The sequence below is a fragment of the Kogia breviceps genome, chromosome 7, assembly GCF_026419965.1.
Source record: "Kogia breviceps isolate mKogBre1 chromosome 7, mKogBre1 haplotype 1, whole genome shotgun sequence".
Lineage (NCBI taxonomy): Eukaryota > Metazoa > Chordata > Mammalia > Artiodactyla > Physeteridae > Kogia > Kogia breviceps.
In genome coordinates, this window is record NC_081316.1 from 13,208,563 (window position 1) to 13,222,686 (window position 14,124).

Consider the following 14,124-nt stretch of genomic DNA (forward strand, 5'->3'; position numbering starts at 1 on the left):
GGGATTACGCTCAAGATCTGGGGCTCCTGGATACGGATGACTGAAGGTGCCCAAGTCTCAATCTACAGGCCCCTATGTTCCCCGGAAGACGGGAGCAGCCCCAGGTAACCCTGGATGTGGCAGGGGCTACTATAACCTTTTGAAGTGACACAGCGGCTACTTATTCAGCCCTGACCTCCTTCTCTGGTCCCACTCGGTGTTCCTCGATCCTCCTTACAGGGATGGGAACAGGCTCAGGGGGACTCTTAAACTCTATTTTCATTGCCCTACACCTCTCTCTTGATCTTACACAACAGATTGCCAACCTCGCAGCTCAAATTAACACGCTACAGGACAAATAATTTCTCTGCAGGAGTAGTTTTACAAAACAGAAGAGCTCTGGACCTCCTAAAGGCTTATCAGGGAGGGACTTGTGCAACATTAAAGGAGGATTGCTGTTTTTTTGGTCAACCATCCGGGCAAGGTCCAGCCCAATCTTCGGGCCATGCATTTTTAACTTTCTAGTTAAGTTTGTCTCTTCCAGAATACAACGAATAAACCTCCAAATGGTGATGCAACAAGAATACCAGAGAGGGCTTCCCTGGTGGCCCAGTGGTTAAGAATCTGCCTGCCAATGCAGGGGACTCGGGTTCAATCCCTGGTCCGGGAAGATCCCACATGCCATGGAGCAACTAAGCCCGTGCACCACAACTACTGAGCCCGCAAGCCACAACTACTGGGCCCATGTGCCACAACTACTGAAGCCCGCGTGCCTAGAGCCCGTGCTCTGTGATAGGAGAAGCCACCACAATGAGAAGCCTGCACACAGCAACGAAGACCCAATGCAGCCAAAAATAAATACATACATTTATTAAAAAGAAAAAAAGAACACTGGACAGTCAACACTCATACAACCCTTGAACAAGCCACCACTCTTTCCATGGGGCCCACACTCCTCCCTAGATGCACCCTGACAGAGAGCAGGCAAGGGATCCCAGGGCCCCGCGACACCCTCACTCAGCAGGAAGCGGCCAGAGAGAGTTCATCGCCCCTTCTCCTCACAAAAGGGCTTCCTGAATGCCTGAGAGGGAATTAGGCAGTTAGGTAGATATGAGTAGGGTATTCAATAAGGCCAAGGAATTGGCTCTATACAAAAAGAGAAGGGGGAGTGTGGTGCTTCAAGGACAAAGGGTGACCCTGCCTGAAAAAGTTTCAGAGGTATACCTACTGGACTCTTAATCGCCCTCCCCACCATGTTGAGATGGTTTTGAAATCCCTGAGCCCACCTGGGCGATGCCCACCTGGGCGATGCCCACCTGGGCGACGGGATCTGTCCCAAATAAGGAAAGGCATATGGCCTGTCCTACTCCCACTGTACAGAAGGTAGGTGTGTGTGCCTCGATCAATCGGTAAACAAAATTTTCACCTTGGACCACTCCTTTGTTTTCGGGCTATAAAAACTGATCAATAGCAGATGTGCGGGATCAACTCTCCCAGACTACTAGGAATTCGGGCCGCTGCTGTTCTGGCAGTGACGCTTTCCTCTAATAAATTCTATCCTCTTTACGTTCTGCTTTATGTCTGGAAATTCTTCTCCAACCTGCGTTCATACCTTGACACTTTCCCCACTCCAACATGTGGACTCTTTGAGATTAATCTCCAGGCCACAGTTGACTCACCCAGGCGTGGGTAACTTGATCCAAGAAGGGCACGCCAGTCAGAGTTCTTCCTTCTGTGTCTGAGTTTATACCTCGAGAGATTAGTAGGCCTACCTTCCAACGCACCAAGCCGTAAGACCTAAGACTCAGTAGTTTTCAGCTGTCTCTCCACCAGACCCTCGTTTGCAAGGAGAGAGAAAGAAGTGACATCAAGGAGGAATAGAGGAGGGAGACACCTGGCAGCCTTCAAGTTCCTGCATCTGCTGGTTCCTGAGCCCCTCCATCCCCACCTTCCTGTGTTCAGATTGTCCCACCTTTCCTTGAATTTATTGCTTTATTTTAAAAATAAATTTCTTTATTTATTTTTATTTTTGGCTGCGTTGGGTCTTCGTAGCTGTGAGCAGGCTTCCTCTAGTTGTGGCGAGTGGGGGCTACTCTTTGTTGCGGTGCGCGGTCTTCTCATTGTGGTGTCTTCTCTCGTTGCAGAGCATGGGCTCTAGGTGCGCAGGCTTCAGTAGTTGTGGCAAGTGGGCTCAATAGTTGTGGCTCGCGGGCTCTAGAGAGCAGGCTCGGTAGTTGTGGTGCACGGGCTTAGTTGCTCCGCCACATGTGGGATCCTCCCAGACCAGGGCTCGAGCCCGTGTCCCCTACATTGGCAGGCGGATTCTTAACCACTGCGCCACCGGGGGAAGTCCCTCCTTGAGTTTAGTGAGGCAGCAAACTCCTCCTTTTTTTCTGAGCCAATTTGAGTTTTGTCCCGTGCAACCAGTAAGGCTTCCATCCCATTCTTCTTCCCTGGGAAGTGTGGAGCCCTACATCAAGGACACCCTATATCGAGGACACAGGACAAAAACTCGGGAATTAACCAAGCCCCCATAGCAACTGTTGCCATGGGCGCTCCTAATGTAAACCAGACAGCCCCCCCCTCCCCCATTCCAAATTAGGCAAAATAATCACCATGTAGTAACCTTGTAGCACCCTGACCAATCACCTAATGCCATCCTGCAAGCAGGAATTTTCTTTGTCTTGAGGCTATAAAAGTTGGCCGCTAGCCCACAAAGGGGGTCGGCTCTCCCTGGTCCATCAGGAAGTCGCCCGCTGTATTTGCAACGCCCCTCACCCTGCTCTTTGTTCTCAATAAACTCACTCTTCTCTAAAATACTTCGTGTCTCGAAATTCTTCTTCCACCCCGGGCACGGACCACAACACTTTTGACACCCCCATCTTTATTTCCTGTTATTTATAACATCACTGAACAATTAATCCTATGAGGTCCTGTATTGTTTCCATGGTATCTCTCCCAAATTGGCTGTGAGATTCCTGAGTTCAGGGCAAGAACCAAGTCCTGGAGTCCCCACTCCCGTGGTCCGCCCCCCCCACCCCCGCTTCCCTCCACCATGGCGCCTAACACAGGAAAGCACATCAGAGGTTCTACAATTCTTTTCTAAGATCCACTGATTACAGGCCCTGGGCCAGCCGGAGGCCGGCTTCTTCCCCCAGGGAGGCTGCAGGAGGGCGCCAATGTGGATAGCACGGACAATGTGGATATACTGGAGTCCGGATTCCAGCGGGTTAGGGGAAGGCGTCACCTAACAAGGCCAGTCCCAGAGTGGAATACGCCAGCCCGGCGGCTCGGCGCCGCCTGCGCGCCCGCCAGCCGGGCCCTGGGCCGGTCCCCACCGCAGAGCGCGCGGAGCGGCTGGGTCCTCTACGTGCCGGCATCAGGTGCAAACCCGGGAACGCGGGCCGTGGGTGTGCGCGTAAGCGCCCGGAAAGCGCGGAACTCAGCCGCCGCCCCAGCTCGCCCGCCAAGCTACCCTGGGATATCCTTGGGTCCCCCCCCCCCAAACCCCCCAGCTCGTGCGGGGGAGGGAGGAGTTCGGACACGTAACCGACCTCCAGGCCCCTCTCGACTCCGCGTGGGGGGGCAGGCGGGGGAGCCGGGGACCGCTGTTCCAGCCCGCTGGCCTTCGAAAGATCCTCCTGGGCCAATGGCAGGCGGGGCGACGCGCTCGGATTGGTGCAGGCGCTCTGCTGATCACTGTGGAAACCCAGGCGGAGGGGAACGCGGGAGGATGCGAAGCCCCCGACGGGGGGAGCCAGCGGGGCGGGCAGAGGAGGCTTCGAGGCCCTGAGCTACCGAGGAGTTTTTACAGGAGGCAAAAGTCCACTGCGGGCTGGCGGGCGGAGGGAGGGGCGGAGGGAGGGGACCGCTTGGGGGCACTGGGTAGCCGGGAGGGAAGGCAGGGACACTCCGGAGCGAAGGCGAGGCGGCTGGGGGAGGGGGCGCGGTGGGGGGAGGAGTAGGAGAAGACAAAAGCCGAAAGCGAGGAGGGCCCGGGCCGCACACACCGCAGTGCACCGGGCAGCCCAGTCGGCAGGCAGCATGGGGAAGGGGGGGAACCAGGGCGAGGGGACCACCGAGCGCGAGGCGCCGATACCTACCTTCCGCTGGGAGGAGATTCAGAAGCACAGCCTGCGCACGGACCAGTGGCTCGTCATCGACCGCAAGGTCTACAACATCACCGAATGGGCACACCGGCACCCGGGGGGCCACCGGGTCATCGGGCACTGCGCAGGGGAAGATGCTACGGTAAGCGTCTGGGGCCTCTCCCGCCACCTTTCTCTGCTGCAGGAGGGAGTCAGGAGTCATGGGTCCCAGGGCGCCAAACAAGACCTCCAGCGCTGAGTGGAGCTTGGGGCGTCCTGGAGGGAAGTAAAGAGTCTACTGCGCTCATCCCCCGCCCCGAATCCTCGTCCTCTGGGACAGCTGGGCCAACGTGCTGTGGGGGTCGGAGTTTGGAGCCCGAGAGGCAGATTGGAGCGGTGGAGAACCATGCAGGATCTACCGCGCGCACTGGGATCCTTGCGTTCGTTCCTTCCTCAGAGTTCAGCCGGAGCCTGGGACTCCCCAAAGAGGGCGCCGGGGCCCTGGAGCCTTGACGCCCCCAGCGTGGAAGATGGCCGCCCCTGGGCCCCGCGGAGAGGAGCGGGAGAGGAGCCAGGTGTGGGACTCCGCGCGCGTCCCCCACTCGCCAGCCAGACTAGGGGGCGGGGAAGGAAAGCTCGTCCCCGGCCAGGGCTCGCTCCTGCTGGAATTCCAGTCTCAGAAGGTCCGCAATGGCTGCCGCGGAGACACCGCCTGGTGGCTCCTGTTCCCACGCTCTCAGAGACTACCAGGACCCCCTCCCCTCTGCCCCGCCCCCACCCCGGCAAGGGCCGGCCTTCTTGGGGGCCCCGGGTGGGAATTGGTGGAAAGAAAAAGGGCTGGAGTTTGCAAAGCCCAGGTGGAGAGGGGCCTTGAGACGGGACGATTTAGCAGCACTAGGCTAGCTTGGCAACAGGTCCAGCTGCATTCGAGGTTACTCTGGGACTTCAACTCAATGGTCTTCTGTTCCCAAATCCGGCCAGGAATGCCCTCCCTCATCTTGCCCTCGGAAAGGTAGTGGGACTCTGGGATCTTCCCGGAGCCGGGGCTGTCCATCTTACCCGCACCTTTGCGCACCAAACCTGCAGCTCTGCGATGACACAGCACCCTACCACGCCCCCTACCCTCCAGCCCCCAATCCTTGCTTATTCTTCGGGTGCAGCTGGATCCGCTCCCCCCACCCCCACCCCATGGACTCGAAGAACAGAGGCCGGGAGGGAAGGAAGGGGCCACTCTTGGTGGCAGTGAGCTGGAAGCAGAGAAGGTCTGTTGGCATGGAGAATTTGGGAAAGGTGCCTAGGGAGAGATCGGCTTGACATAGCTCATTCCACCTGGAGGTCTGGCATGCTCTCCTGTTTGGGCTTTTGCTGGGCAAGCTGTATGGGGCCGTCAGTTGGTGGAACTCTAGATCTCCCTACCTCTTCTATCTAACTGGGACAGACAGAGTCAAGTGTTGGGGGGCAGATCAGGCAGCTATAATGTAAGCTGTTGCTTGGCTCGCTGCTTTGGCGAGCAGAGGGTCAGCAATAGCGCCTACAGCTTTTGGCCCGATCCCATTTTACCTGCTTGTGAACTCGCCTTGAGCCCTTGGGGCTGTGATACCGATTGTAACTTAGGTGGGTATAAGATTTTCAAGCACCATCAGTATATTATCTCACTGGGACCTTCCCACGGCCCTGTTGAGGAGGTGGGGTAAGAGTGATTCCCAGGTAAAGACCTGACTCCTGGTTTGGGATCTTTCATAGGTGAATTCTGAAGGTTCCTGTCCTGGTTGAGCCTTCACCAAAATGTTTCCTAGAAGGAAAAGTCAAATCCAATGGATTGGTCTGTTTATTCCGTAGTGTTAAATAAATGTATTTTCTTTTGCGGCAAGGCACTTCATAAACTGTAAGCATTAGATAAATGCAATGGAGTTTTACTGTTACCGAGTCTAAGCTCCTATTTGCTCATCGCACGACAGGCCAGTAATCGAGAGACGAGGCGCTGGGGCAAGGAATAATGACTTTTATTTGGAAAGCCAGCAAACTGAGAAGATGGTGGGCTCGAGCCCAAAGAACCATCTTGCCTGAGTTAGAATTCAGGCTCCTTTTATACTGAAAGGGGAGGGAGTAAAGTCAAACATTTCCTGGTTCCCGGCAGCCTCTGGAGGGGATGTATGTGTTAATTTCTTCCTCCCTGCAGTCATTCACAGGTGGGCCTGGTCGGGATGTTTCCTGTGAGCTAAACAAAGGTATTTTAGCTTAATGTTAATTACCTGAGAAGCAGGGTTCCCAGAGACGGGCCATTATGTGTAATTTAAGCTTATAGGCAACATCCCTTTAGTGATTAACTTGTAATAGAAAGCAAAAGTTTCTTCCGTATTACATTATCAGATAAGTGAGCCTAAGAGTGAGAATTATGTAACAGCTAGAATGTAAAGTAAACAAAGGGGATAAAGTAAACAAAGAGGAATTTGGAGGAAAATGTTTTAAAATCCATGCCAGCTCTATTTGGTGTAGCAAGATATAAAGACAATCCCTATATGCCCAGAGCTTACTGCCTTCCGAGATAAAACTTTGGGGGCATGGAATGCACTAATCTAGTTGAATAATGGTGGACTGAGCAACTGGATATTTTCTCTCTCTCTCTCTCTCTCTCTCTCTCTCTCTCTCCCTCTTTCTCTATTTTCTGGGACCAGGTTGGAAAAAGGCCACAGGAAGCCTGGGGTCTCTGGGCAGGGGACTTGAAAGGGGCAGGCTAGGAATGGAGAGACTCTGTCTCTTTATTGTTGGGCTGTTGAGCAGGTGGCTTTGCCCTTGGGGCATGGACTTCTTCAGATCTGGGGGAGTGAGTATTTATGGTCATGTGAAGTTTGGGAAGGACTGATCAGCAGATAGAGGTCAGATTCCAGGGAGCACTTGAATGCACTGTTATGAGCCAATCTCGATGCAGTAGTATCCTCACCAGAGGCTGACGGTCAAGGAAGCCAGATAATCTGGGGCCTCAATAGGGGATTGTCCTGTTACTGAAGAAGAGAAGACCTCAGAAGTCAGGACGGCCTCCTCCCCAGAAGGATGGCTTAGTGAGGGGTAAGGCCAATGGTCATGTGGTCCTTCTCCCTGCAAGAATAAAAAATGAAACTAAATTTTTACCGCTCACAAAGCACATTGGTACGGATCACCTCATTTAGTGCTTCGATCAGCCCTGTAAGGGAGTAGTAGCTCCCTTGGGTTTAAACACCTTGCTGTCTTCGCAGCACTCAGACCTCAACTCAGGATCTACCAACACAGAGACCTCCCAGCCCCTCTTCCCTTCCCTCCTCCTCTCCTCCTTCCTTCCTATTTACACCTTGGGTTTCTTCCCCTCTGGTCCTCTGGCACTTCCCTGGTCTTTGCCTTGCTGTGGGGAAAGGGAGCCCTCGCATGGGTCCCAGGGGTGTCTCTCCTCTTTCAGGGCAGAGTCCCACCACTGCAGAACTTTTTTTTCTGTTTTTCAATTGAAGTATAGTTAATTTACAATGTTGTGTTAGTTTCAAGTGTATAGCAAAGCGATTCAGTTATGTACAGAGTTAGAAAAGTTATAAAAGTTCCCCAGAACTTTTCATCTCTAACAAAGACTCATCACATATTTATTCCAGTGTCTCTGTGGTTCCGAGCTGGCTCTGGGCACAAAGATGAATAACTCACAGATAGCGAGTGCATCTGCTGGATTTGCTTCTCTCCTTTCAAACTGAGACTTGAATCTGGACCTTCTGCCTCTAGGCACCAGCTTCCCCACCTCTGCCCACCTCGTCTCGGTGACTTTTTTTGCCCCGTCTGCATCGGTCGCCTCTTGGAACCCAGGGAGGGCGAGAAGAGATCAGGATTCATTTCATCTTTTAACTTTCTCCTGTGCCGTTCTTGGGAAAAGGCGACAGGTTGAAAACGGAATGAATCTCTGGCCTCAAGGCAGGAGGGTCGAGGTATTGAGAGGCAGAGGACCTGGGTTTGAGTCCCAGCTTTAGGAATTCTAGGCAAGTCACTTAACCCTGAACTTCACTTTCCAGGTCTAGGAAATGGGAAGGTTATTATCAGGCTCAAACTGGCTGTAGGTGAGATCATTCTTTAAACTTCAGAACACTCTGCAGGTGTGAGGGGACGTTACCGTGGAACCCTTGGCCTCCTGAGCACATGTGTGCGAGTTCGCAGCATGCACAGCAGGGGGTTCAGTAAACGGGAAAAGGACAAGCGGGAAGCAGAGGAACCTTGGTGACCTCCTTTTTGCCGAAGATAAAAGGCATTGACCTGAAATCCCTCCTGTGGTCGTGCCTGGGGGGCAGCCCCACCCCCTCAGCTAGATCTCGGTAGGAGCAGTCGACTTCCTGCTACCTGCAGCCTCCAGAAGACCCCGTACCGAGCCCCAGCATCCCTGGTATCTTTGGCAGCTTATCGAGGTGTGTTTCCTTGCTGTAATCCCTTCATGGCCAGGCTGCCTGTGCCTGGCATCAGCAGGGATGCTCTCGCCAAGGGCGCTTTGGCCACAGAGCACTACCCCCCCACCCCCAACGCCGCCATTGCTTCTTTCCCTTGGAGGGGACATCCTGCCCACATCTCTCCGCCATGGAAAGGAAGCTAGCATCCCTATTTCCAGCTGAGAACGTAGGGTCCCTCCTCTGCTTCTCCCTCTCTAACCCCGAGCCCCACAGGGTCTTGGTTCCCAGGGCTGCTGCTGGCAGCATTGTCTGCCCTGAGTTTGCTTCTCCTGCGCTTCCCCAGTCCCTGGCCATGTGCCCAGATGTGGGGAGCTGGATTAGAGATTCACCTTGCTCTGCAGAGAAGGTGGACACGGCCAGAAACAAGACGTGACACCTGAGGCTCAGTGCTGTGAGTTCTGTTCAGCGCCTGGGAGCCAGGCAGGGAGGAGGTCTTCATGCAGAAGGGGGCTGGCATGGGAGCCGGACGGTGGCAGAAGCAGGGACTGGTGAAGGTCTTGCATTTGAGGATTCGGGTGTTCTGCCCCTCCATCCTCAGCCTGACCTCCCCAGCACCCAACGTGCACACCTACCCTCCTGGGGGTGGATCTGCCACCGCTGGGACTGTTGGCCACTCCCTCCCCTTGACTTGGGTCCCCGGCCTTCTTCCTGGAATGTCTTTGCCTCCAATCTCCCTGTCGGAAGAGGACAGAGCCTGCTTCCAATTCTTGTTCCAAAGCCAGCGTTGGGATTGACCGTGTCCTGCCTTGCCCCTGGTCCTGCCTTGCGCCAGCGACACACTTTAACTTTTGGGAACCCGCTGCAAGTTTGTGAGGCACACTGTCACACTTGCAAGGGGGAGACACAAAAAGTGATCAACTCTCAGGAGGAGGAAGCTCATTTTGATCGAGGCCTTTGTATGAACAGCAGAAAAGTCTAGAGCTAGGGGCACCTGGAGCGTGACCCGTAGGCAAGTAGTTTCACCTCCTTCAGCCTCCTTTCTCACCTCTAAGATAGGACCTGCCTCACAGAGTTTGGTAAAGATTCGTGGGTTATGTACACAAAGCCCATGGCTCAGTGGCTGACCTGTGTGATCTCAGCCACTGAGAAGGTGAAGATGTTCCAGAAGCACAAGCCGGGTTGTGCAAAATGACCAAAGAGTGGAAAATTTCCTGGGCTGAGAGGGTACACAGCTGTGGGGTCCTGTGAGCCTCTCTCAGGCATCGCTGTTGGCCCTGGGGTTATTGCAACAAACGAGACAGGCTTGGCCCTTTAGTGGAGCCTATATTCTAGGTGGGGAAACAGGCAATAAAGAAGTGAGCACAGGGCTTCCCTGGTGGCGCAGTGGTTGAGAATCCGCCTGCCGATGCAGGGGACACGGGTTCGTGCCCCGGTCCGGGAAGATCCCACATGCCGCGGAGCGGCTGGGCCCGTGAGCCATGGCCGCTGAGCCTGCGCGTCCGGGAGCCTGTGCTCCGCAACGGGAGAGGCCACAACAGTGAGAGGCCCGCGTATCGCAAAAAAAAAAAAAAAAAAGAAGTGAGCACATAATATAGCTTGTGGTTTTGATAACTGTTCAAACAGGGTGGTGTCCCAGAAAGCGTGAGGCTGGAGGGTGGCTCTTTCAGAGAGGGTGGTAGGTTGGGACGAGCCCGCCCCGGGACGCTGAGGGAGCAGGGCTCCAGGCAGAAGGAAGAGCCGGAGGCCCCGGTGTGGAAACCAGCTTGGTGGGTTCAAGCGTGGTCTCCGCCAGGTGTGCTCGGAAAGCTGCTGGATCTACCGTGGACCTTGAGATAATTGAACAGCGCTCGGCTTTCTAAACCTGCGTGAGGCTTGTGGGGTTGCGGTCCCTGGATCGGGTGAACCTGGATTTGACCCTGACTCTGCCACTTAGGTGTCAACTTCCTGGGCTCCAGTGCCTTCATCTGTAAAGTGCAGCTTTGGGGCATCAGGGAGGCAACAGAGACCACTTTCCTGGCTCCCCACCTGGCACGTGGCCCTTCCTCTCCTTTGGCCTCAGGGAGACGAGGCCACCCAAGAGCCCTCTGGAACTGACCCAGGGGTGGCCTCGGTCAGGACAGGAGTCTCCTCCACCAGGTTCCTCAGCCCAGGCAGAGGCCTGGAGGTGTGACCTGGGCCTGGCCGGGGGCAGCAGGCGCTGGAGGAGAGGTGATGCACTTGCAGCCTGTCTCCCAGTGAAGAGTACAGATTGTTTGGTTATTTATTATCAGCTGTCGTTCCTCAGGAAACTGCCTTACCAAGAACGTCCCCTTCGTTTCTCAAAAGCCGTGGTGTCATGCGAGGTGGACCAGGGAAAGGGCCTTTCTCGGCTCTGACTTTGGAAGGCAGCTGTGCTCACTGCCGTACCACCAATGCCTGGGCCCTGACTTTGGAAGCTCCTGGTGGGCCCTTTCCCAGGGCCCTTGAACAGGATCCTCCATTGCAGAGGCGACGGAGGCTGGGGGGGTGGGGTGGCAGCTGGCCCAGAGTGGACCCCAGGCTCCTCGCTGCGCGCTGAGGACCCCTGGAATAGCAGCCCATCTCTCCTCTGAAGATACACTTGCTCTGATCCTCTGCTGCCATCCCTTTCTGTTCAGTGAGGGGGGCGCAGACATTTTTAAAAGACTCTGGGCCCAGTTTTCCTCTGCACAAAGCGTTGCTTTGTAAGTCTGTTCTAGACACAAATAGAACAAAGACCAGGCAAAAGGGCTTGATGCCAGGGAATGGGAGAAGACTGGCAATTACCATTGTGAGATACTTTGGCAGGGAGGGGGGTGGGGGGAGGTGAAGGCTGAGCACATTTTTTTAAAATAAATTTATTTACTTTATTTTATTTATTTTATTATTGGCTGTGTTGGGTCTTCGTTGCTGCCCACAGGCTTTCTCTAGTTGCAGCGAGCAGGGCCTATTCTTTATTGCGGTGCGCAGGCTTCTCATTGCGGTGGCTTCTCTTGTTGCAGAGCACAGGCTCTAGGCATGTGGGCTTCAGTAGTTGTGGCTCGCGGGCTTAGTTGCTCCATGGCATGTGGGATCTTCCCGCACCAGGGCTTGAACCCGCGTCCCCTGCATTGGCAGGCAGATTCTATTTTTTTTTTTTTTTTTTTCCAGTACGCGGGCCTCTCGCCGCTGTGGCCTCTCCCGTTGCGGAGCACAGGCTCCGGACGCGCAGGCTCAGCGGCCATGGCTCACGGACCCAGCCGCTCCGCGGCATGTGGGATCTTCCCGGACCGGAGCACGAACCTGCGTCCCCTGCATTGGCAGGCAGACTCTCAACCACTGGGCCACCAGGGAAGCCCGGCAGGCGGATTCTTAACCACTGCGCCTCCAGGGAAGTCCCAATAGTGATTCTTTAATATGATGAGATATCCTGTCCATATGCAAAATCTCTCATTCAACACCAAAATGTCTTGGATAACTGCTGGGTTCTCTGCCCACCAATGGGAGCCTTTCAAATCAAACATTGCAGGGTTTTTTTTGTTTGTTTTTTGTTTTTTGTTTTTTTTGCGGTACGTGGGCCTCTCACTGTTGTGGCCTCTCCCATTGCAGAGCACAGGCTCCAGACGTGCAGGCTCAGTGGCCGTGGCTCATGAGCCCATCTGCTCCATGGCATGTGGGGTCTTCTCGTACCGGGGCACGAACCTGTGTCCCCTGTATCGGCAGGCAGACTCTCAACCACTGCGCCACCAGGGAAACCCAACATTGCAGTTTTTATAACCTTCTGTTATATCTTTTTCTGTCTCTTTTAATCTAGGACCCCTCCCCCAACACACACACACACACACACACACACACACACACACATGCACCCTCACTTTTTTTTTTCCCCACTACATTGATTTTTCTGATTGTTTCTCATGGTATCATGCAACTTGTTCCTCTCTCCTAGCAAAGTCTCAAGACTTGTTTTTAAAAAACTTTTAAAAATTGAAATATAGTTGACGTACAATATTATGTGAGTTTCACCTGGAAGCTTGGTTTGATGCCAGGTGAACATTGTTTATCACTGCGACATCATATTGTATCCCATGCGGTTGGGGGGGGGGGTCTATGGTCAGCACATCTCTAATGGAGATGCTGTATTTGTTTTATCTAATTTACATAGCATGTATAGAATAAAAACTGGAAAACAAAATCCTGAAATATTAGCAATGGTGGTCACTCTCTGGGTGGTGTTTATTTTCCTCTTTATTCTTCCGTACATTTTTTAAATTTGTCAAAACTATGCACATTACTTTATAATTGGAAAAAAAAGATTAAAAGGCACGATCTTAATTTTTAAATATTTTAAAAGCAATACAGCAATGTTAGAGAAAGTTTGGAAAAACGGAGACACAGAAAGGCATAATGCCACCACCTTAACACATAACAGTTTAGAGTGCTGCATAAAAAAAGTTTTCATAATCTACATAATTATTTTCATACCTTTTCAAAATATGAAAAAGCTCCCCCGACCCATCCGGAAATGCGTTTTACGGAATTCTGCATTTGTTTCTGGTTTAACGTGATCTAAGCACATTTTGCATGCTTGCGGTAGGCTCCAGACTTGTTCTTTCTGTCGATAGGCGTGTGCACCACGTGGTGGGTGGTGCAGTTCGCCGGAAACCGGGCAGCCCACGGAGCAGGAGCTGCTGGAGGAGAATCGGGTTCCGGCTGTGCCCCGCCCGGTGCCCGCGCGGTGTATCCCTGCAGGGGCGCGTTTTCGTGACTCGCCCAGCGGCAGACCGCACGTCTCTGCGGTTTTGTAAACACCCATGGCGAGTTCAGCGGCCCCTCATCAGGGCAGCACCCCAAGTGACACCTCCACTGGAACTGGGCACTTAGGGACCTGCCAGAATGAGGCTGAGAGAGCATTTGGGGTCGGACCGTTGCGGCCCCGTTCGGTGTGCTGGTGTCCTAGAGGGACAGAGCTTCTGCTGGCGAGCCCTGTCTTGCCTGGGGCGGAGGCACCGGCCGAGGTCGGGGTCTCCCACTCACCACCTGTCCCCTGCTCCCCAGGATGTCTTCCTGGCCTTCCATCGCAACCTTGATTTCGTGCGCAAGTTCATGAAGCCCCTGCTGATCGGCGAGCTGGCCCCTGAGGAGCCCAGCCAGGACCACAGCAAGAATGTGAGTCGGGCCTCACAAGGAAGAAGGGGAGGGTTTGTGGGGGGAGGGGGTCTCGCCCCAAGAAGGAGCGTGCAGGGCGTGGGGCAAAGGAGCCTTTATGCCAGTCCAGGGGGAGCCACTGCTCATCACCTAGGGTCAGGGAGGACTCAGAGCCTCCCATGGCCCTGGTGAGCCCCCCTCCTCCTGCTGTCAGCCTGGGCTGGCCCTCACCTTGGAGTAATTCATTCCCAGCCTCTCCACCTCTGGGGCTTCAGCGGTGCCAGGCTGGGCACAGGATCTTTCCCTCTTGCCCAGCCCCCTGCCCTTGTATCTGGCCTTTCTTCCCCCTCCTGCCCTGCCCCTGCCTCCTAGCTTCCCTCTTTGTCCCAGTGATGCCCTCCTTTCCCCAGAGCCACCCTTGACTCTGCCTTCATCTCCCTGACCCCACGTGCCCAGTGCACACCCAGCCCTCTCTTGCCTGATAGAGTGTCCGGAACAAGTGGTGCATGTCAGGTAGTGGAAAAATAAGCTTTTAAAAAAAAAAA

At 54.2% G+C, this 14,124-nt stretch overlaps 2 protein-coding genes across 9 annotated transcripts in view; one reads left to right on the top strand and one right to left on the bottom strand.

Moving 5' to 3' along the window:
* The window catches only part of FADS1 (fatty acid desaturase 1), a 43,568-nt gene extending 38,789 nt beyond the window's left edge, over positions 1-4,779 (bottom strand). The window contains exons 1-2 of one of the 2 annotated variants that reach the window (XM_067037461.1): positions 4,487-4,779; positions 4,083-4,208 (exon numbers count right to left, since the gene is read on the bottom strand). The gene's annotated coding sequence lies outside the window, so the exon portion shown is untranslated. Of the gene's footprint in view, positions 1-3,533; positions 3,679-4,082; positions 4,370-4,486 lie in introns of those variants that run through there. The other variant, XM_067037462.1, reaches the window with a different exon arrangement.
* Positions 3,871-14,124, top strand: part of FADS2 (fatty acid desaturase 2) — a 47,544-nt gene continuing 37,290 nt past the window's right edge. For 6 of the 7 annotated variants that reach the window (XR_010841271.1, XR_010841272.1, XM_067037458.1 and 3 more), the window contains exons 1-2: positions 3,871-4,230; positions 13,490-13,600. Coding sequence is in view for 5 of the 7 variants with exons in the window: in XM_067037458.1 (XP_066893559.1) it covers positions 4,024-4,230; positions 13,490-13,600 (318 nt within the window). In the remaining 2 variants the exon portion in view is untranslated. The remainder of the gene's footprint in view (positions 4,231-13,489; positions 13,601-14,124) is intronic. The other variant, XM_067037460.1, reaches the window with a different exon arrangement.